This window comes from Lagenorhynchus albirostris, chromosome 11 (genome assembly GCF_949774975.1).
Source record: "Lagenorhynchus albirostris chromosome 11, mLagAlb1.1, whole genome shotgun sequence".
Classification (NCBI taxonomy): Eukaryota; Metazoa; Chordata; class Mammalia; order Artiodactyla; family Delphinidae; genus Lagenorhynchus; species Lagenorhynchus albirostris.
This window is the reverse complement of record NC_083105.1, coordinates 12567964-12587406: the sequence shown is the minus strand read 5'-3', so window position 1 is coordinate 12587406 and position 19443 is coordinate 12567964. Positions and strand designations below refer to the sequence as shown.

Here is a 19443-nt window from a genome sequence, read left to right as displayed (position 1 = left end):
TGCTTCACGCCAAGCCCTTGGAAGTAATTGAGAGAGAGGAAGTGACTTGCCCCTGGTCCCTCAGCCAGCAGGTGGCCTGCTCCATCCGTACGCACCCCGACCCCACCACCACTCCAGGCCACGCTGCTTCTCCAGAACCGACCTGGGCCTGGCAGGGAGCAGCTCAGCCACAGCTCAGTGTCCAAGGACAGCCAGGCAGACCCTTCACGTGGCCTCTTTGTCCCCACAGACCTGGGCTCCAGCAGCGTGAGGGCTGGCCTGCAGTCTCTGGAGACCTCTGGCCGCCTGGAAGATGAGTTTGACATGTTTGCGCTGACACGGGGCAGCTCACTGGCTGACCAACGCAAAGAGTGAGTGGCCGGGCCCCGCCCTGGGCCCCTGCAGTTTGGGTCGCCCCCTATCGGGGGGGGCCTCTCTCCAGGTCCCTGAGCCCAGTTTGTTGGTGGGCACACCAGCCCCTGCCTGCACCCCCTCAGGATAGCAGAGTTCTTTCCCCCGAGCCAATCCTGGGAGGCCCGGGGAACCCTGTGCCCTACAGGCAGCGATGGATGGGGGGAGGGATGCCTGTAGGTTGATGACCAGCTAGGTGCCAGGATCCTACATGATCCGCTCAGATGAGGAAACCGAGACACTGAGGGGCTGGGTCATTTGCCCCAGGTCAGGCAGCTAATGTTTGGAGGCACTAGGTTGGGAACCCAGGGCCGTCTGGTTCCAAAACACAGTGCCTCCAGCCCAGCCCAGCTCTCCACTGCGCTGTAGGCTGTGTACCAAGCCCTCGCGGGCTGGTCCAGTCATTTCTGCTGTTCCGTAACCGGCCAGAGAAGTCCTGCTACCCCACCCAAGTCTGCCTGCTCTGCACTGGAGCTGGGCTTCTGTCCTCCTCTGGGACTGTCCATCTCCATCAGGGAGAGGCTTTCAGCAGCCGAGGCCCGCGGCCGAGTGCCCACCAGGGCCAGCTTCCCGGGACCGGCTCCGCACAGGCTGGAAGTAGTGTGCTTGAGGCTGTTGTCAGCCCTTTGCTTATAAGCCCAGGGCAACCAGGATGTACAGCCAAGGAAAGCTCTGGATTAAGGGACCTTCCCAGCAGACTCCCCAGCTCCCTAGTGGTCATTCTGGTGTCTTGGGGGACTGTTGATGGGCCTCCGGAGGGCCCAGGGTTCCCCTCTCCACCCTGGCCAGTCCAGGTGGAACCTGACAGGCTGCTCGCAGCCCTGCCCACTAGGCTAACCAGCCCTGCGCCGTGAGCCGCACCTCTAGGCTGGGGCAGAGCCTGTACTCCCAAGCCCAGGTGCTCCAGGACCAGTGGCTCACGGTCACCTTGGAGTTAGGGGCACACTGAGGCTGCTGTGTTGCTGCAGGCTAGAGCCTGGTGGGACTTGCAGCCTGGAGGGCAGCCTACCCGAGAGCCCCAACCCGGCTGAGGTTTGCTGCTGCACCGTCACTCCTCTGGGGAGCGGGGTCCTGAAGAACAGAGAAAAGCGCACCCGAGCTTGCCCCCTGGGGCCCGCAGTCTCACGGGGGGAGTGACCTGCATGCGGACCGCTGCTGTGCAGGGCCAGGTGCCGTCCTGGAGGGGCGGACCCAGCACTGTGGACTCGGAGGAGGTGCGTGCAGCTCTGCAGAGGGCACTCAGGACTGGACCACGCAGTGGGGAGGTCAAGGCGGCCACTTCAGGCCATGGAACAGTACGTGCAAAGGGTCAGAGACAGGGGAGGATGTGAGACGCCGGGGCCAGGGAAGACGTACTGAGAGGGCAGCAGGTACCGTCTCAGGTCGTGGGTCCTCCTGCAGGCCCTCCCTGGGGAGGGGTTTCCACCCCAGCAGAAAGCGCCCTGCGGGATGGGAGTGTGCCCGAGCCTCCTCTTTGCTTTGCCAGCCTCCCTGGCCGTCCCTCTCTGATGCATCAGCTGGGTCTCCTAGCCCTGGTCACCTGGCTGGCCTTTGGACTCCCCACCTTGCCCTGTGCGCTGGGGCTCTTGAGCCCTCCAAGACCTCTTCTGCCCGCCGGGTGTCTGCCCCACGCCTCCCTCTGGCCTGTGCCGAGCACAGCTGGTACAGTCACGGCCTCACCAGCTGACCAGGCGCTTCCACTCAGGATGCCAAGTAGAGCCATGGGGACATCTGGGTGAGCAGACTTAGGGTCGCCTTAGCCACGTTTGGCCAGAAGCAAGGGTGCTCTCTTTTTTTTTAAATATATTTATTTATTTTTATTTTTGGCTGCGTTGGGTCTTTGTTGCTGCATGCAGGCTAAGTGGCGAGCGGGGGCTACTCTTCGTTGCGGTGCCCAGGCTTCTCGTTGCGGTGGTTTCTCTTGTTGCGGAGCACGGGCTCTAGGCGCGTGGTCTTCAGTAGTTGTGGCACTCAGGCTCAGTAGTTGTGGCTCGCGGGCTTAGTCGCTCCGTGGCATGTGGGATCTTCCCGGACCAGGGCTCGAACCTGTGTCCCCTGATTGGCAGGCGGATTCTTAACTGCTGCGCCACCAGGGGAGCCCAAGGGTGCTCTCTTTCTCAACGTCTTCCATGCGCACTTGCTCCCCAGTGCCGCTGTGTCTTCTTCAGGCACTGACAAGTGTCACCCCAAGTGGCCCCGGGTCCAGCCCCTGCCCCTCAGCCTCACCGAGACCACCTGAGGGGTGGGCCTCCTCCCTCCCGCGCCGGGCACAGGGCCGGCAGTCCCGTGTGCGTCGTGTGGGCCCCACCACTGCAGGCACGGCCCCCAGGGATGACCAGGCTTTGGCCTTGGGGGCTGTATGAGAGCAGGAGAGAGATGGAAAAGCCGAGATGGTGGGGAGTAATTAGGAAGGAACACATGGTTCTTTTGAATGAAGGGCATCGTCGTTTTCTGTCCATTCCTGGGGCTGGACATGCCTCATCCCTGCCTTTCCCCACAGCGCACCCACTGTATCTTAGGTGCACGGCCACTTCCACCCCAGAGTCAGCGGGCCTCCCAGAGTCAGCGGGCCTCCCCGGGTCAGGATGCGCCGCTCAGGCTTCGGCATCTCCTCCTCCTCGCCAGCTCTCATTGCCCCAATTAGCCAGGGGTGCTAAGCTGCCCTCCAGAAGGGCTTGGCCGCAGCCCACTTGCATGGGCGCCAGTCGTTGGGGGGTGGGGGGCGGTGAGCTCTGATGAGCGCGCTCTCCCGGCTGCCTCCAGGTCCTGTGGGAGTAGCGGACGGCTGCTCTTCAGAGAGGCTGCCTGAGAATTTGGGTTTTTTACTCAAGAGGCCTGTTTAAGTGCCAGTCTACCCAGTCCCCAGGAGGGCAGGTTGGCATTATGAGAGTCACACGTGCTATGGTCTCGGCTCCTGAAGCCTCGAGCTGGACCAGCCCTGGCTCCAGCAGAGGGTGAGATGCTCCCCAACCCGCCCCACCTGCAAGGAGAGCCCTCATCTCTATCCGTACCGGCTTTCCCGTTGAGGCTAGAATTCCGTGCCCTCGTCTGTGCCTCAGTGACTGACCCGGTCTCACCTCCTCTCCGCCAGCAGCTCAGGGCGAGGACACCTGCTCTTTCCCAGTGCCGGAGCTGAGTCCCCAAAGCCTCCCCTGGACGTCCCCTCTGTAGCAGTCAGAGAGACACCCAGCCCCCTCGTTAGCACCCAGTCCCACTCCTGGTTTATTCTCTCGCTCCCCTGGAACCTCACCTCAGACACCACAGGCATCTCCTTCCCCGTCCTCCTCTGCCCGGAAGCTGTGGTATCAGCTCCAATTTCCTCCCAGTACCCGCCGGCCGGCCTCCCCCAGAGGACATTCAGAACCCTCACCCGTAGTCTGCGCGTTTGTTTTCAGCTGCAGAATGGGATTCCCCCATTCAAATGCAGCCTTGCACAGAACCATGATTTCTGAAATTATGGAATGGGAGCAGCTCGGAAAAGGGTCTAGATGCAAATTCTCTATGGCTGTGTGGTCAGTGACGCTATTTCTCATCCAGATCTGGTCACAGGAGGTTGGTGGTCTTGGTCTTTGGCCCCCAACACCTTCCCTCCCCTCTCCAGCCTTGCTCTGCCTGTCACGCGGGTCACACGTCTGATCCCGGTTCCCAAAGGCAGGAAATGAGACCCTTCCTACCCTCCTCAGGCAGGCCTGCAGAGTTGGCACACTTCCTGAGGTCTGCGCCGCCCCTGCCCAGGCACGTCCCAAGTCCACACGGGTTGTGAGTCCAGCTCATCCCCACTCAGCCGCCTGTGTCCTCACGTCAGCTGGCATGCCTGGTAAGGCAAGGGCGGCACGTAATGGCCACGGTGGCCTCTGTGTTTCAGGGTAAAATACGAAGCCCCTCAAGCAACAGATGGCCTGGCTGGAGCCCTGGATGCCCGGCAGCAGAGCACCGGAGCGGTAAGCAGAGGGGCCCTGCCGCCACCCTGGGGCCCGTCCAGAAGGAGGGCCGGGGGATGCTTGCCCAGCGATGCCCACGGTGGTTTATAATAGGCAGCCTGAGAGGGCAGACGGGAGCTGAGTCAGTATTCGGCCTCACTGCCCCTCCAGAGACCTGTTATCTGCAGGAGTGTGGACAGAGGTGGACGGGAGAACAGACCCCAAGACCACGGGGTGGCATCCAAGGGCGCCATTTTTGTTGCATTTAACTCCTGGACTGTGTGGAGTGACAGCCACGTGCCCACACCGAGCAGGCGCTGTGGGCGACCCCTCCCCCTCGCAAGGGCTCCAAGTACAGTTCTCGCACCTTTGAATTTGTTTCTGGGTGCCTGTAGGGAAGAGAGAATCTCTGTCCCAGTAAGTGGGCTGAGTAGCTCCTTGGGAGGTGGTTAGAACGTGCAGGACCTGGGAGCTGGAGATGCAGGGGCAGTGAACAGCGTGGAAGAGGAGAGGGTTGGTGACAGCGTAGGGCTTCAGAGGCTGAGGTGGGACTGGGTGCTCGGAGCCCGACTGGGAGGACTGGGTTTATGCCACGTGAGGTGGGAGCCCTGAGCAGTCTTGAGCAGAGGGGAACGTTCATCTGGCTTCCATTTTAGAAGGACCCAGCCTGGAAGCTGGGAGAGCGGTCAGGAGGCCGTGGAAGCTGCCCAGTCTTCTGGAGTGGGGCGCGGGGCAGGGGGTGCAGGAGGGATCCCCAGCGACTCCCCAGAGGCGTCCCCAGCATCCTGGGAGTCATTCCCAAGTCAGACAGGGCAAGACCTGGGACACTGTGGAGGTGGGACCAGCAAGGACTCAGATGCCTCCTGTGCGTTGTGGACCTGCTGCCCCGCAGAGCGCGTTCCCGCCCCGGTCTCAGAGCCTCCCACCATTTTTCTTTGTAAGCAGTCATTCGTTGAGCCTGTGCCCTGTGCTAAGCACCCTGCGACCCCAGCTTACTGAGTGAGTCATCACACAAACCCTTAAGGTATCCCCTTTTACAGATGAAGGGTTAATTACAGAGGGGGGTTAAGTGAGACCACAGATGTCACATCCTTAGCACAGTGCCCAGCACGCAGTGAAGCTTTCAACCTTTACATCACTGCAGTGTGGTTTTTCCCAGTCACAGAGGAGAACACCACGGCTTAGAATTGAGGTCATTTGCCCATGATCTCACAGCTGTTGGTCTGTCCAGCTTGGAAGCCAGTGCTGGTAACAAGAACCCCAGACGGCCTGTGGAGCTCTAAAGCGCAGAGGTGCTGCCCTGCTGCTCAGCCTTCCTTTCCCAGGGGCTCCTTTCCCAGGGGCTTTCCCATTCTGGCTCCAGGACCCCATATGAATCAGGACACTCGGGAAGCCCTTCCCTCCCACGCCACCTGACCTCCCATGGGCGGAGGCTGACCGAATAGCCTGGCTGTGCTGACCGCTGCAGCCCAGGACGGGTGTCACTTGCCCAGGGGCACACAGCAATGGCAACGCAAGGGCATGAGGAGCAGTAGATGCAGGTCTCCTGACTGCTGCCCCACCTGGCAGGCGGCCACGGGGCAGAAACACGCACACACCACTGCCTGCAGAAAAGCAGGCGCTGGCTAAGTTCTGCTCGTTCATCTCTGACGATTTGGGAGGTTTAAGTGACTTCCACCAAATCAGAGTGTGACTTCCTTAAAACCAGGTCATAAACATCTGCTCCGAGGTGCTTACGTCTGGCTGGGGGGGAAGGCTTTCTCCCTCTCGGTTGTCAGAACATGATCCCGGGCAGCAATGTACAGAATGGAATCAAGTGCCGACTCTGTGGGCAGCCAGTGGCTGCCCCCCGGGGTTAGTGAGTCCTGGGAGGTGGGGATGCTGGATGGCATGTGACAGGCCCCAGGCTGGGTCTGTCCAGGCGGGGAAGGCAGTCACAGGGTGATGGGCTGGGAGCCAGGACCCGAGGCTTCCTCCACTGTTGGTCTGCTCTGGGGCCCTAGGGATCTCCTCTTTGCCCATCAGTAAACATGAGGGGACCGGGTAGAGCAATGCTCCTAACCCTGGGTGCCCATCAGAATCCCCTGAGAACCAGTGAGGGGCTAATGGCTGCCTACTCCACCATCCCAGGATTGCTCAGCTCCCCACCCCCAGGGACCCTTGGGGTGAAGAGTAGGGGAGAAGCTTTGCCCTGCCCATCCAGGACTCCGGAGTCCCCGCAGGGAGACGCCCTCTGCTGCTTGCTGTCCCCTTTTACCGCCCACCAGCCCAGCACAAGCATGGGTGCGTGCGCACGCACATGCGCGCACAGAGGCTCCTGAGGCGGTAGCAGGCCCCTGCTGGAGGAGGCCCCCAGCGCACCGGTGGCCCTGGCCCTGGCCTTCCCGCCACCCTCAGCGTGACCGTCTCTCACCCAGATGGGAGGCGGCAGTGAGAAGAGCCTCAGTGACTGGATGGTGAGACCAGGCACGGAGAGGAGGGGCCGGGCACACTCACAGGGGGCCCCCCCAGGCGGTACTGTCCATCAGAACCAGAGGAGAGCAGGGTGGGCAGCCAAGGGCCTGCCGGTCCCCACCCAGCATGGTCCAGCTCCCTCTGCTCTCGCTTCCACGGCCCGTCGGTGCTGCCTTGGAAGCAAGGCCCGGGCAGCCCCTGTGGCAGCCGGGAGGCGACCGGGGCTCTCCTGGGCTTGGGCCGAGTGCCTGCCGAGGGGGCTGAGGTGGGCAGCCCAGAGAAGTCACTGCTGCCGCTGCTGGGAAGTCAGCTCCTGCCTCTTCTCTGGGTGCTCCTGCTGCCCCCTGGGACCCTCGGTGCTGAGGACGGGGCTTGGGGACTGACCTGGCTTTGGTTGGAGAAAGACTCGCTCTCCCTCTGTTTCCCAAAGTAGCTGAGTGGTAAGCGCGTTTCCCTGAGCACCTGCGCTGTGCCCGGCGCTGTGCTGAGCTCTTTAGCTCCCTCGTCTCGTTTAATCCTCACAGCGATCTGGACCTGGACGGTAGGTACTGTCATCCTCTCTAACGAGGAGCGAAGTGAGGGTCGGAGAAGCTGAGTCACCTGCGCCGAGCCGCAGGGGTCCGGCCGGCGTCTGGTCTCTCAGATCCCAGAGTCTGTGCCCCTGACCTCCAGCTGGATTCTCCCGCTGTAGGCGCATTGTGCGTGGGAAGCCCCCAGGCCCCAGCCCTGCCCCAGTCCAGCCCTCAGCCCCCCGCCTCTGTGCAGGAGCCTGTGTGGCGGAGCCACAGTGCCGTGTCCCCGTGCATAGCCGCAGCCCCTTGGGGTGCACCGGCCTGGCCTTGTCTGGTGGTCTCGGCCCCTCCCTCTGTCCCGGCCCACCTCTGCCCCCTTCCACCACGAACGCTGAGTCTGCGGAGGTGTAGGGGGACAGTCTGCAGTCGTGCCCCCTGCCTCAGCCTTGCTGGCTGGCCGCTCCCTGGGCTGTGAATATTCTTGTGTCAGATGCCCCTGAGCACCTGTGCTTGGTCCCGGCCCTGGGCTTGTGCACCAAGCCCGCACCCTTGGCCTGTAGGAGCCAGGGGTCCGTTCTCTCCTCGTGGCCCTGCTCCAGCTGTCAGGAGCCCTTCCCCATCCCCTGCTCAGCCTGCTGGCCCCGCCTCCCCCTTGCCCACAGCCTGGCACAGCGGGCAGAACTTGGGGTCCCAGGCAGCTGGGCAGGAGCCATCCTGGAGGGACTGCCGGGGACGGGAGCGCAGGGCAGGTCCGACTGGCCCCATCGCATGAGGGAGGAGTCCCAGGGGTGGGCAACTGCCCCAGGCCGCGGCCGGTGGGCCCCAGACCGGCGAGGCGCACTGCCCTCACCCGCTGTCCTTCCCTCCAGATCCCCGTCACCCAGGCCTGCCTCATGGAAGACATCGAGCAGTGGCTGTCCACGGACGTGGTAAGTCCGGCCCCCTCCTCGCTCACCTGACCCGGGGCTCCTGTTGTCTCATGAGGAGGTGACGGGGGGTGGGGTCAGGATGAGCGACCGGTGAGGAGAGGGCGTTAGCGGGGCTGGTGTCCCCTCCCCTGCCGCTCCCCCAGCTCTTCCCTTTAGAGGAGGGCCCGGCCCTGCACCCCTCGCAGCCTCTGGGGCCTTCCCTCCCCTGAGCCTGCTGCCGATCGAGGTCCCACTGTGAGCAGGACAGGTGGGCCGAGGGCAGCCGGGACCATGGGAGCACTGAGCTCGGCAGCCCCCTCGTGCAGGTCAGGAGGCTGATAGACAGCTGCGAGGGGTGCCACGCCCGCGGTGGGGGGCGGCAGTCTCCAGAGCCCCACTGCCCCCTGTGAGCGGCAGTCTCCAGAGCCGCCCCCCCAATTCTTGGCACCAAGGATCAAGGGCCTGGGCACATCCAGGCCCAGAGGCCGCCTTCTGCAAGTGGCCAAGACCATGTTTCTGCCCGAGGTCAGGAGAAGGTCCATCCGTTTCATCTGGTGGGTGAAGGCTTATCCGCTCCCCAGCCCCCAGCGTGAGCATGTGTGGCCTCAGGCTTGGGTGTCAGCCTTTCCACCATGGGGCGAGTCTGCCCACCCCTCTAGGCACTGGAAGGAAGGGACTAGCGATTGTCAGGGGCCCACCGGGCACCCTACCCTGCGCCTGGCCCTCTGCAAGTACTCCTCTGTTATAGCTTCCCGACAACCCTGTGAGTGCCGCCAAGCAGAAAAGCGAGGCTCAGAGAAGTCCAGGGGCTCGGGCCAAGGCCTGGGGCTCAGGAAGGGGTGGGGCCGAGGTCTGGACCCCTCGGGGTCAGCAGCCTGCGCCCCAGCCTGCTCCGCAGTGCCGCAGCTAACCTCACCTTCTGCTTTCTCAGGGGAACCAGGCGGAGGAGCCCAAGGGCGTCACCAGTGAAGGTAGTAGACCTCAGCCCTGCCCACCCCTGCCCCGCTCCAGCCTCCGAGCCCACCCGCAGCCTCCCTCTCGTTCCTCCAGAATTTGACAAGTTCCTGGAAGAACGAGCCAAAGTGGCCGACCGTTTGCCCAACGTCTCCAGCCCCTCCGCCGAGGGGCCCCCGGGTCCCCCGCCTGGCAGTGCCCCTCGAAAGAAGACCCAGGAGAAGGATGACGACGTGCTGTTTGCCTTATGAGTGTGGGGTCTGGCACCCTGCAGCCCGAGCCCCCGCTGCTCCCACACCCCGCGCGGGGACCTGTCTCTCCTTCAGCGTCACGACTGCTCTGGGGGGGCTTGTTACGTATGCCCTTCTCTCCCCCTTGAGGTTGGGGCCGCGCTGCCTGGGGGTGTGGGGGGCAGCCGGATGAATTGGGGGAACAGGTCAGTTGTACTTCGGAACCCTGGACACCCCTGCCTCCCCTCCCACCCCAGCTGACCACTGCGACTTGGCTGAGAACCCGGAGGCCCCGGGACAGACAAGGCCGGCTGCTTGGTTGCCCCAGCGTGAGTCCCCCTTGCCCCTCCCTGGACCCGTGCCCAGAGGAGCCCTCTTCCGAGCCCACACTGACAGTTGAGGCCTGGCCGTGGGCTGGAGACAGCAGAAGTTTCTGTCGCAGCCTCAGGTCCATTCCGCAGGCCCTGCCTTGGAGCCCGAAGGCTTTGGCCAGTTGTCGAGGGCAGGGCGTGTGGCCCTCTGCTGAGCGCACGCTGTCCAGGTATGAAGCTGCACGTGGTGGGGGGAGACCTCGCCAGGCCCAGGCCGCCAGGGGAGGCTTCCAGGGATGCCTGGGGCACCTGTGGCCCCCACGACCTCCACTTCCTCGCCCTCCGGCCTTCCTCTGTGCCTCCCATGCAGGGCTCCACCAGGCACTGGGCCTCCGCACCTGTTGGTTGATCCTCTTGTCCTGGGAGAGGTGCCTTTTGTATCCCCAATTAAAGGTAGAAAAGCATCCTGCTAGCAGCGTTCAGTCTCCAGGAGGAGGTGACTTCTTGGCCTCGCCAGAGGCAGGGACTCCTTTGGGCTGGGCTGGGCTGGGGACCACCCATGAGATAGGCATCTGCGGGCGAGGCAGGTGCAGCAGCAGGCCTGGGCACCCAGCCGCAGCTCACACCAGCACAGGCTCCAGCCACGCGTTGCCTGCCAAGTGGCCCCATTGCTCTCCACGAGTGACGCGTCTGCATCCTCAGCGCCTCACACTGCCGTCCGCACTCAGGCCAGCTCCTGCCCAGCAGCAGTAGCACTGTGATCACAGAGACGGAGCAGGTGTGGGGATGGTGGGGCCATGAGCCTGCAGGGAGCATACGGCCATCCCGTCTGAGGCCTAGGTGCCAGGCGCTGTACCAGGCTCTACGTGGACTCGTGGAATCGTCTCGACAACCCGGGGTGGAGCCGAGTTGCATCTTGTTTTACAGAGACTGAGTCTGTGACTCAGTGGGTCATGTGAGCCACCCCAGGTGCAGCTGTTTACCAGGTGCTGGGCACTTCCTCACGCATCAGTGCGTCGTCCCCATTTTGCAGATGAGAGCACTGAGGCTCAGCGTGGCTGCCTGGGCACACAGGTCAGGCGCGGGTGTCGGTTCTTATCTCCATGGCAGTTCAGCCACCCCAGGTCTCGGGGTACCACCTTTTCTGGTCTGGGATCTTCACACCAGGCTCCCCAGGAGTCACTGCTTGAGGCACATTGGTGCCCCCTGGCCCAGCACTCGGTGGTGGGAGGGAAGGGGGCTGCAACAGTTGATGTGCCTGAAAGGTCAGCCCATGAAGGACAGCAGAAGTCTGAATGCCTGGGTCCAGGGGGCCCTGGGCAGCTGGAGTGGGGCTCACCTGGGTCTCTGAGCAGCCCCCAGCTCCCATCAGCAGCAGGTGGGCTGTACATGCGTTCTGAGGCGTGGCCTAGAGCCGTGCACACAGGAGACCAGGCTCAGCCAGCCCTCCAGGTGGAGCTGGGGCAAGGGAAGCAGCTGGGAGGCGGGTACAACCGGACGGGACGGGGACGGGGACGGGAGGCTTGTCCATCCCCTAAGCAGGGAGGAGGGGCCTTATCGTCTAGGCCGAGATTCAGAGCTTTGCAGAGGAGCCAGCCTGGAGGAAAGGCGGCTGAACGTGACATCTGACCCATTTCCCCAACCTAAACCACCTTTTTTTCCTCTCCCCGCCACCCCTGCCCAAGGGGAGCAGCCATATCACTGTCCCCTGGGTAGCCAGCCATCGGCCTGGTCGGACAGCTTTTCAGGAGACGGAGGCGCCCTGGGCCCTCACCCGTCAGTCATAACAAGCTCAGCTGGTCCAAACTCAAGGTTACCGCCTACGTCCTGCGTAAGTTAGCTGTGTCCGCCCAGGTAAGGGGAAGGCAGTGGTTTTAACGAGGTATTAAGCATCTCCTGGACATGGTCCAGCTTTGCCTAGTTACTCAGCAGTGACGCCTGTGCCGAGGTGGTGGAGCCTTGCCAGCCCTGCCGAGGCTGCTGGGACTCAAAATTGGGAAGAAGCCCAACTTGGTGTACCGTGCTGTCACACGGCCACCAGCGCCCCCCGCCGTCTTCTGCTTTAGGTCACGCAGAGGCGGCTGGGTGCTGGGGACCGCGGCCCGACTCCCCAGTCTGCTTTATCTTGCTGGCCCGGCCGCCTCCTCCCGTCAGCACTCCTGACAGCAGGTCGCTTCCAGAGGCCCCTTCCCCGGCCGCTTCTGGCCGCTTCTGGCCGATGGCCAGCCACCACACACCAGACCACCAGCGTCTGGAGCCGGAGCCGACGTCTGTGCTTGACTCATAGCCTGTGAAGGTCCCTAAAGCACCTGGCTTTGGTGACCATCTTTTTCACAATGTGCACCTGTATCATGAGGCTGGCAGCACCTGGCGGTCAGACGAGAGGGCTGTGGGGATACTCGGTGGGTTGCCCACCCCCACCGCTGGCTAGGCTGGACGGCCGCCACTCGTGCTCACACATGCGCAGTGGGGCGCGCTGCGCCGCTGAGCTCAGACGGGTGTGCCGCCTGCTCGCACGGCCATTCCAGCCATCTGTCCTGGGACCTGACCTGAGCCCCTGGGAGACTGGGGGCCTCTCCCCTTTCCCTGCAGCTCCCCAGCTCTCCCAGGTCCTCCCCTCCATCCCCACCACATGCCTGCTCTGGGCCCTACCTGGCCTGGGCCTTTCCATGCCTCACAACGGTCCTGCGGGGTTGATGGTTTTGACCACTGCTTACAAGTGGGAAACTGAGGCCGGGGCACGCCAGGACCAGTCACACCCTAAGTAAGGGAAGAGCGGGACCTGTTCCTCTCGGCACCGTTGCCTCTCCCCTCTGCTTGCCCCTCCTCCGGGTGAGCGACGGCGAGCCAGGGAACCCTCAGTCGGTGGCTGCAGGGGCTCGTGGCCTGTGAATGGCTAAAGTTGCCCAGTGACCTGTTCTTTGCTGCGTGTGGGTAGGAGCGCCGGCTGCGCACCAGGCGTGGTTCTAGGTGCTGAGAATACAGAGGTGAACGGGCCTGGTGAATGGGTCACGTGGAGGGAAGGGGGCAATATAGACAGGTGTAAGTTGCAAACGTGCCACCTTCTCTGAAATGGAGGAAAGGGAGACTAATGCCAAGTGACAGGGGCTAGGAGGCCGGGGAGGGCCTCTGACCAGGACCCAAGGCTAGTGAGGTGAGGCCTGCCCAAAGAGCCCTGCCGTGAAGGTGTCCAGGCTTCCCCGGAGGGCGCAGCTCTGGACGGCCCCACCTTGAGGACCCCTCCAGAGAGAAGGCACCTGGGGCTGGGCTGGGCTGGGCTGGGCTGGGCTGGGCTGGGCTGGGCTGGGCGAGGGAGCCCCGGCAGGAGCCACCGGTGCTGGCCAGGCTGGGTTTCCTGGCACCAGGCAGTGTCTGAGGCCACAGGTCCTGGGCCAATCACAGCAGCGGGAAGTCACGCGGCCCCACGTAAAAGAGGACCAGCTGCAGGCGGGAGCCTTGGGCTGCGGCCCCCACGTCAGGATTAACCAGGCACCAGTGGCTCCTGCAGGGCCCTCTGCCTCGGAAATGGCATCTGGCCAGGGGTGTAGGGAGGTTGGGTGGAGGCAGGCAGGTGGGTAGGGAGGGGCCCCCTGGGAGGCAGTCCCTGGAGCCTGGAGGAAGCTCTGACCAGAGCTACCTAGAAGCCCCTTAGCAGGGCCTCCACCCTCTTTGCACCCTCCCGGCTTCCCTGACCACCCCCACCCCCCAATCCCAGTGTCAACATCCAGCCTCTCCAGTTGTCATACAACAGCAAATCATGGTGCTACCCTTCTGAGCTGTGTGACCTTAGGCAAATTACTTAACCTCTCTGTGCCTCAACTTTCTCACTTGTAAATAGGCTAATAGCAGTTGCTGCTTCATAGGGTTGTCATGAGGGTTAACTGAGAGGACCAGTACCACAACATCTGTCAAGGAAATGTTCCAAACGTGTTGTCATGGATGGTACCCCCTCCATCCAGAACGGCCTCTGCATCTGACACCCAGCCAGGGGCACTGCCCCGCCAACTCCTGGGTAATTTCAGAGACCCCAGCTCAGCCTCTGGTATTGCTCTCCCAGTTCTCAAGGGTGCTCGCTGCCTCCCAGACAGCAGTTCCAACAACAGGGCCCTTGTGCCCCTCTCTTGGGTCTGAACTGCTGCCCCTGAGTGGGGCCGGAGTGTCTTGATCCCGGCAATGAGAGAGAGGCAGGGTCTGCCCGCTGGTCCTGGATCGGGCTCTGCACAGTGGGGAGCTTTGGGAAGCGCCCCCAACCCCTTCTCCAGGGGCGACCCTGGCTCAGGACAGTGTCCCACAGCGACCACGAGATGGCAGCAGCGCTGCATGTAGCAGGGCCAGTGGGGCCGGCACCACCGAGTTGACAAGCCGGGAGGGCCGGCAAAAGGGAGCTCTGAGTGCCTCCTGCGAAGCCCGGGGGGCACTCGTTCCTGCGGGCCTGCTCAGCGGACGCCGAGTTCAGACCCCTGTGTATGTCTAGTTCTACCTGTATAGGCAGAAAAGCACAAGTTTACACCAACAACTGCAATCACAACCCAATATCAGAGATTAGTTTTCCCCGTTCCCTATGACCCCCTTCGATAAGAGTGAGAAGCCTGGTTCCTGCTGCCCTTTGTGTACAGACTTACTTGCTCAGTCCCATCAGTAGCCAGTCTCCCACTGCCCCCGCTGCCCCGGCCCTGTAGGTGTCCTCACCTTGTTTGGGTCCCGACATCCCTGGATGGACCACCAGAGCCCCTGCTCAGACTTTTCCTCACCCAGTGCAGGCTCCAACACCCCACTAGGGGCCACTGCAGCCCAGCCCCGCCTCAAGGCAGCTGCCTGCCTTGCCTGGTCCCATCTGATGGCTTTAAACCAATTATTCAGGACAGGAGTGGAAGAGGAAGAGGAGATTTCACATTAAGAAGAATGATCAGACTCCAAAGTGATGTCTGAGTCCCGCTGTCTCCTCAAACCATCCAAATGTTTGTGCAAACCTAGTATTGACACCTCCAAACTACCCCTGCCTACCTCTTGCATCAGAAAACACCACAAAAGTCCTTGGCCAGTGTATTAGTGTGCTAGGGCTGCCATAGCAGAGTTCCACAGACTGAGGGCTTAAACAACAGAAGTATATTATCTCGTAATTCTGGGGCATGGAGGTTAAGGTGCTAGCAGGCTGTTTGCCCTGAGGCCTCTCTCCTTGGTTTGCAGATGGCCGTTTTCTCCCTGTGTCTTCACATGGTCTTCCCTCTGTGTGTATCTGTGTCTTCATCTCCTCTTCTTACACAGTCATACTGGATTAGGGCCCATCCTAGTGACCTCACGTTACCTTAATTACCTCTTTAAAGACCCTATCTCCAAATACAGTCACATGCTGAGGTCTTAGGGGTTAGGACTTCAACAGCTGAAGTTGAGGGAGACACAGTTCAGTCCACAGTTGGTCAGATATACAAAGTCCTGGCCCCTCTGGCCATCCTCCCAGGGCATAACCACTCTGCTGTGGACCCAATCCTAGAACAGCATCACCTCTGCCCTACACTGGCTCTGCAGAGGAGTGACCACATGTAACACCCACCTCCACACCCCTGTTAGGGAGTTGAGGGTGGTTTGATCCATCCTTGGGCCAACCTGGCCTTGGGAGCCCAGGAAGGGCCAGCCTCTGGGACCAGGAGCAGAGCAGAACAGGAAGGAGGTGGAGGCGAGGAGGCCACAGGCACCCAGAGCCTGGGCTAGGGGCTGTCCTGGTCCCCACTGCCACCTACTATGTTTTAGAGCAGCTCCAAGGCAGCGAGCTGGCAGGGCCCTCTTCTGCCCGCCCTGGGCAGCAGGACCAAGCTAGGGAAGCAGCCTCACATGGCCCCATCTTCTCCCTTTGCCTCTGGCTCAGGAATCTTGTGGCCTCTCCCTGCCCCTGCCCTAGGGCAGCCTGCACCCCTCTTCCTCCCAGAGTCCAGGCTGGGCCGCTGTGGTATCACAGACAGGGAAACAGTGGCCCAGGGAGGGGAGGGGCCTCTCTGCCCCGGAAGAGGCAGCCCTCAGCCCAGCCTGAGAGCTCAGCGAGGCCAGGGTGGAGGCCTTATTTGTCCGGCAGAGGCTGTGTGGCCCCAAGCCCTGGCGGGAGATCAGCAGACACAGCTTCTGGCCCACACCACCACTGATTTACAGTTTGACTTGAGACAAGCCCTTTCCTGCCTGGGCCTCAATTTCCCCAACTATGAACCAAGGAGATTGATTAAATGACCCTGAGGCTTCCTCCCACTCTGCTCTTCTGCTCCCTCAACCCCCAAATTCCACAATCCTCCCTCTGGGAAAAAAAATCGGAGGCTACAAATCCTCGTAACAGAAGTGGCAACATGGGGTCCCAGGGTTCTTCTCCCGCTGCAGGGGCCACAGGAGTGGGAAAATGCCTGCTGGCCAGGTCAGCAGACATGGAAGGCCCTGGGCCACCTCCTTGCTAGCACACCGGTTGCCCCCTGGGGAGCTCGGGCTGGACGTGCCCTTTAGTCTGCAGGAGCTTCCGGCCACCTGCAGGAAGGGGGCTGCCAGGGTGAAGCAAGGCAGGGTCCCTTCTCAGGCCTAGAGTGATGCAGAGACTTGGTCAAAGCCACACAGCAAATCTGTGGCAGAATCAGGACTAGAATCCAGGTCCCCCATGGAGCCTGCCCAGCAGGGAGCAGGGAAAGGACGGTAGCTGGGAGTCCCTCTGTGGAAACACCTCCTGGCCCCTTGTACGCACCCCTGGCTCCCCCAGAATGTTAATGCTCCCCAACTGGTCTGCAGGTTATAAACCTTCTCCCACCAAGGACCTCCTTTATCACGGTTTCCCCAGGACCTGAATTTGCACGTTTTTTGTTGGTCTTGGTTTTTTGCCTACAGAACACTTTGCAATGCAATGAGGAGTTAGTATACTCTACCTTTTGTGCATCATAATCGGACTGCATCGCCTACCGAGGCAGTTTCTCATTCCAGCCAGACGTGCCCCAGCAGCTCGTTCTTGGGAACTCACTGTACAGCCTGTTTGTCCAGCCCCACTGGGCCTGCCCGCTGTTTGAGGCAGTCCCACCACCTAAAGGGGCAGGGGATGAGGACAGCTGAGCTCACCATCGGCCAGGGCACCCGCCAAGCTCCCACAGGCCTCGGCCTTCACCTTCACCACACGTGGCCATTCTTTTTTTTTTTTAAATTAATTAATTTATTTTTGCCTGTGTTGGGCCTTTGTTGCTGTGTGTGGGCTTTCTCTAGTTGTGACGAGCGGGGGCTACTCTTCGTTGCAGTGCGCGGGCTTCTCCTCGCGATGACTTCTCTTGCTGCGGAGCATGGGCTCTAGGCGAGCGGGCTTCAGCAGTTGTGGCACGTGGGCTCAGTAGTTGTGGCTCACGGGCTCTAGAGCGCAGACTCAGTAGTTGTGGCCCACGGGCTTAGTTGCTCCGTGGCATGTGGGATCTTCCCAGACCAGGACTCGAACCCGTGTCCCCTGCATTGGCAGGCGGATTCTCACTGCGCACGTGGCCATTCTTGACCCCTGGCTTCTGCACTGGTCTCTCCCTTGTGGACACAGTCTGCTCCCACTTCCCACCTCAACTCTGTGTTACTGAGTCCAAGCTCATACTGCTCACCACACAACAGGCCAGTAACTCGAGAGATGAGTTGTTGGGGCAAAGAATAGTGACTTTATTCTGAAAGCCAGCAGAACAAGAAGATGCTGCCTAGTGTCCCAAAGAACCGTCTTACCAGGGTTTGAATTCAGGCTTCTTTTATACTAAAAGGGGAGGGGGCGTGGCTGGTTGTTGTAAACTTTTTGGTGCCGGAAACCTTTATTCTTGCAGCTTATAGATCTGGTCGATGTTCCTATAAACCTCCAACAAGACAAATGTTATTCTGTGTTCTGCAACTTTTTAGCTCTATATGAATGGAAAAGTGTTATACCTGTAAAGGTCAGAGCCTTGAGAATAGGTTATCCCGTATATTTCAAGTTATAGACAACATTCTTTTAGTGATTAACTTGTAGCAAAAGCAATGGAATACACAGGTTAAAGGAAACAGATCCAATATGGAGTCAGATTTGTTCTTCCCTCTGACACCTGCAAACCCAGACTCTCAAATTGTTTGAGTCCCATTTGCCCCACCCTCCCTGGCACTTGGAATCTTAGCTTTTAGACCCCAAGTTGCGGTGAGAAGACCCATCCCCTCTCTCCCTCACCCCTCCCCGGTTACTCTCCCACCGCGTTCTCTACCCATTGCCCACCGACTGAGGATCAAGAATGGGTACTGCTGAGCCTTCTCAGATGTTGCCATGGGGCTTGAGGGCCAGACAGGGGCAGTCAGAGACCTCCAGGTGCGAACGCCCAATGCCTTCCATTCCCTCCTCCATCTCTCGGCGTCCCTTTCCCCCCATCTGTGCACCACCGATCCATCCACCATCCCGCCACTCATTCATCCAACACAAATGCCAGTACAGCCTCCTTCCTTCCATCGCCCGTCTATCCAGACTGCATAGACACCTGCCACACAGGGGACATCAAGAGCCACCAATGAGGGCCACAGAAGCAGGGACATCACACAGAAAGGACCACGGCAGCGCCACCTGATAAGAGATGAGGCCCTTTCTGTGTTTCTTGTCCCCACCATAGCCCACCAGAGAAGAAAGGGACCCAAAGGACAGGGGGAAGGGGGGTAAAGGAGCAGGCCACCCCACCCCCTCCAAGTCTCTCCAGTAAGGCCCTGGGAACTGAGGAGGTGGGTGTTCAATCAGATGTGAGATTTAACTTTGGACTTTTTCATGCTTGAAAGTAACAAGAAAGTTAACAAAACCGCCAGAGGTGTCAAAAAGGCTGCAAAAAGGCTGCAAACGGGAGGCTGGGCTCCATCAAAGGCAGGCGTAGGAGAAAATGAACAGAAGTCATGGTCAGGTTTGTGAACTGTGACTTGGGATCTGCAAGCTTGGAGAGGGAGCTAGGGAGAGCGGAATTGCTCTGTGTGTCAGCGGGAGATGAATCCTACAGTTCCAATGCCCCCTGGTAGAGAGGAGGGGAGCCCAGAGACAAGCGAAGGGGAGGAGGAGAGAGGAGCCGAGGTGACCAGGCAAAGGGTTGGGGGAAGATCTGGAGATGAACTACTGGACTGGGGGAGGGGAGGGAACAGAGTATCCCCAAAAGGTCTGGAAGAATAGACTTATCTAAGATGCCCTGTGACGTGTCCTCTGTGTGGGACCTGATATCACCCCTCTCTATGACCCCGAGATCTATGTTCCACTCACCAGTATTTGTCAAGAGGAGGGTTTTGTGGAAATGGAGAAGGGGTGAAGTTTCATGTCTGAGTCAGCACAGTACTGAGCAGAAATCGCTCAGGAAGAAGCAAGAATGGCAGGGGAAGTGGTGAAAACATAAGTGTCCAGGGATCTCTGAAACTGTGGAGGCTTTTGGACTTTTACTGGACATAAAGTTAGAAGATTAAAGCATCAACTCTGCCTTCCCCCCAGTGATTTCCTCACACACAATCAGAATAAATCTCAAAAGGCGAATCTGACCATGTTTTATAACACCTGCACCCCCAAGCCCCAGCACACACACCTAAAACCCTTCACTTGTTCTTGAGTTAAAGACCCACTTCCTGGCCCATCCCGCAAGGCCTCTGGGGTCTGGGCCCTGCCACCCTCTCCAGATTCTCTGCACTCTAGACATACAGGCTGGCTTTCTCACCTCAGAAGTTTCATACCCTACTGACCACAGGGCCTTTGTACATGCTGTTCTCTCTAGCACTGCCCCACCCCAACCCCAACCCCCAGTTAA

At 60.6% G+C, this 19443-nt stretch overlaps 1 protein-coding gene across 2 annotated transcripts in view; it reads left to right on the top strand.

Annotated features, from left to right (window-relative positions):
- TOM1 (target of myb1 membrane trafficking protein) overlaps window positions 1-9531 on the top strand; it is a 45367-nt gene extending 35836 nt beyond the window's left edge. For both annotated transcript variants that reach the window (XM_060164556.1, XM_060164557.1), the window contains 5 exons: window positions 230-350; window positions 4256-4331; window positions 8146-8205; window positions 9116-9155; window positions 9235-9531. In XM_060164556.1, coding sequence (XP_060020539.1) covers window positions 230-350; window positions 4256-4331; window positions 8146-8205; window positions 9116-9155; window positions 9235-9389 — 452 coding nt within the window. In that variant the 3' untranslated portion in view covers window positions 9390-9531. The remainder of the gene's footprint in view (window positions 1-229; window positions 351-4255; window positions 4332-8145; window positions 8206-9115; window positions 9156-9234) is intronic.
- The last annotated feature ends 9912 nt before the right edge of the window (window positions 9532-19443 follow it).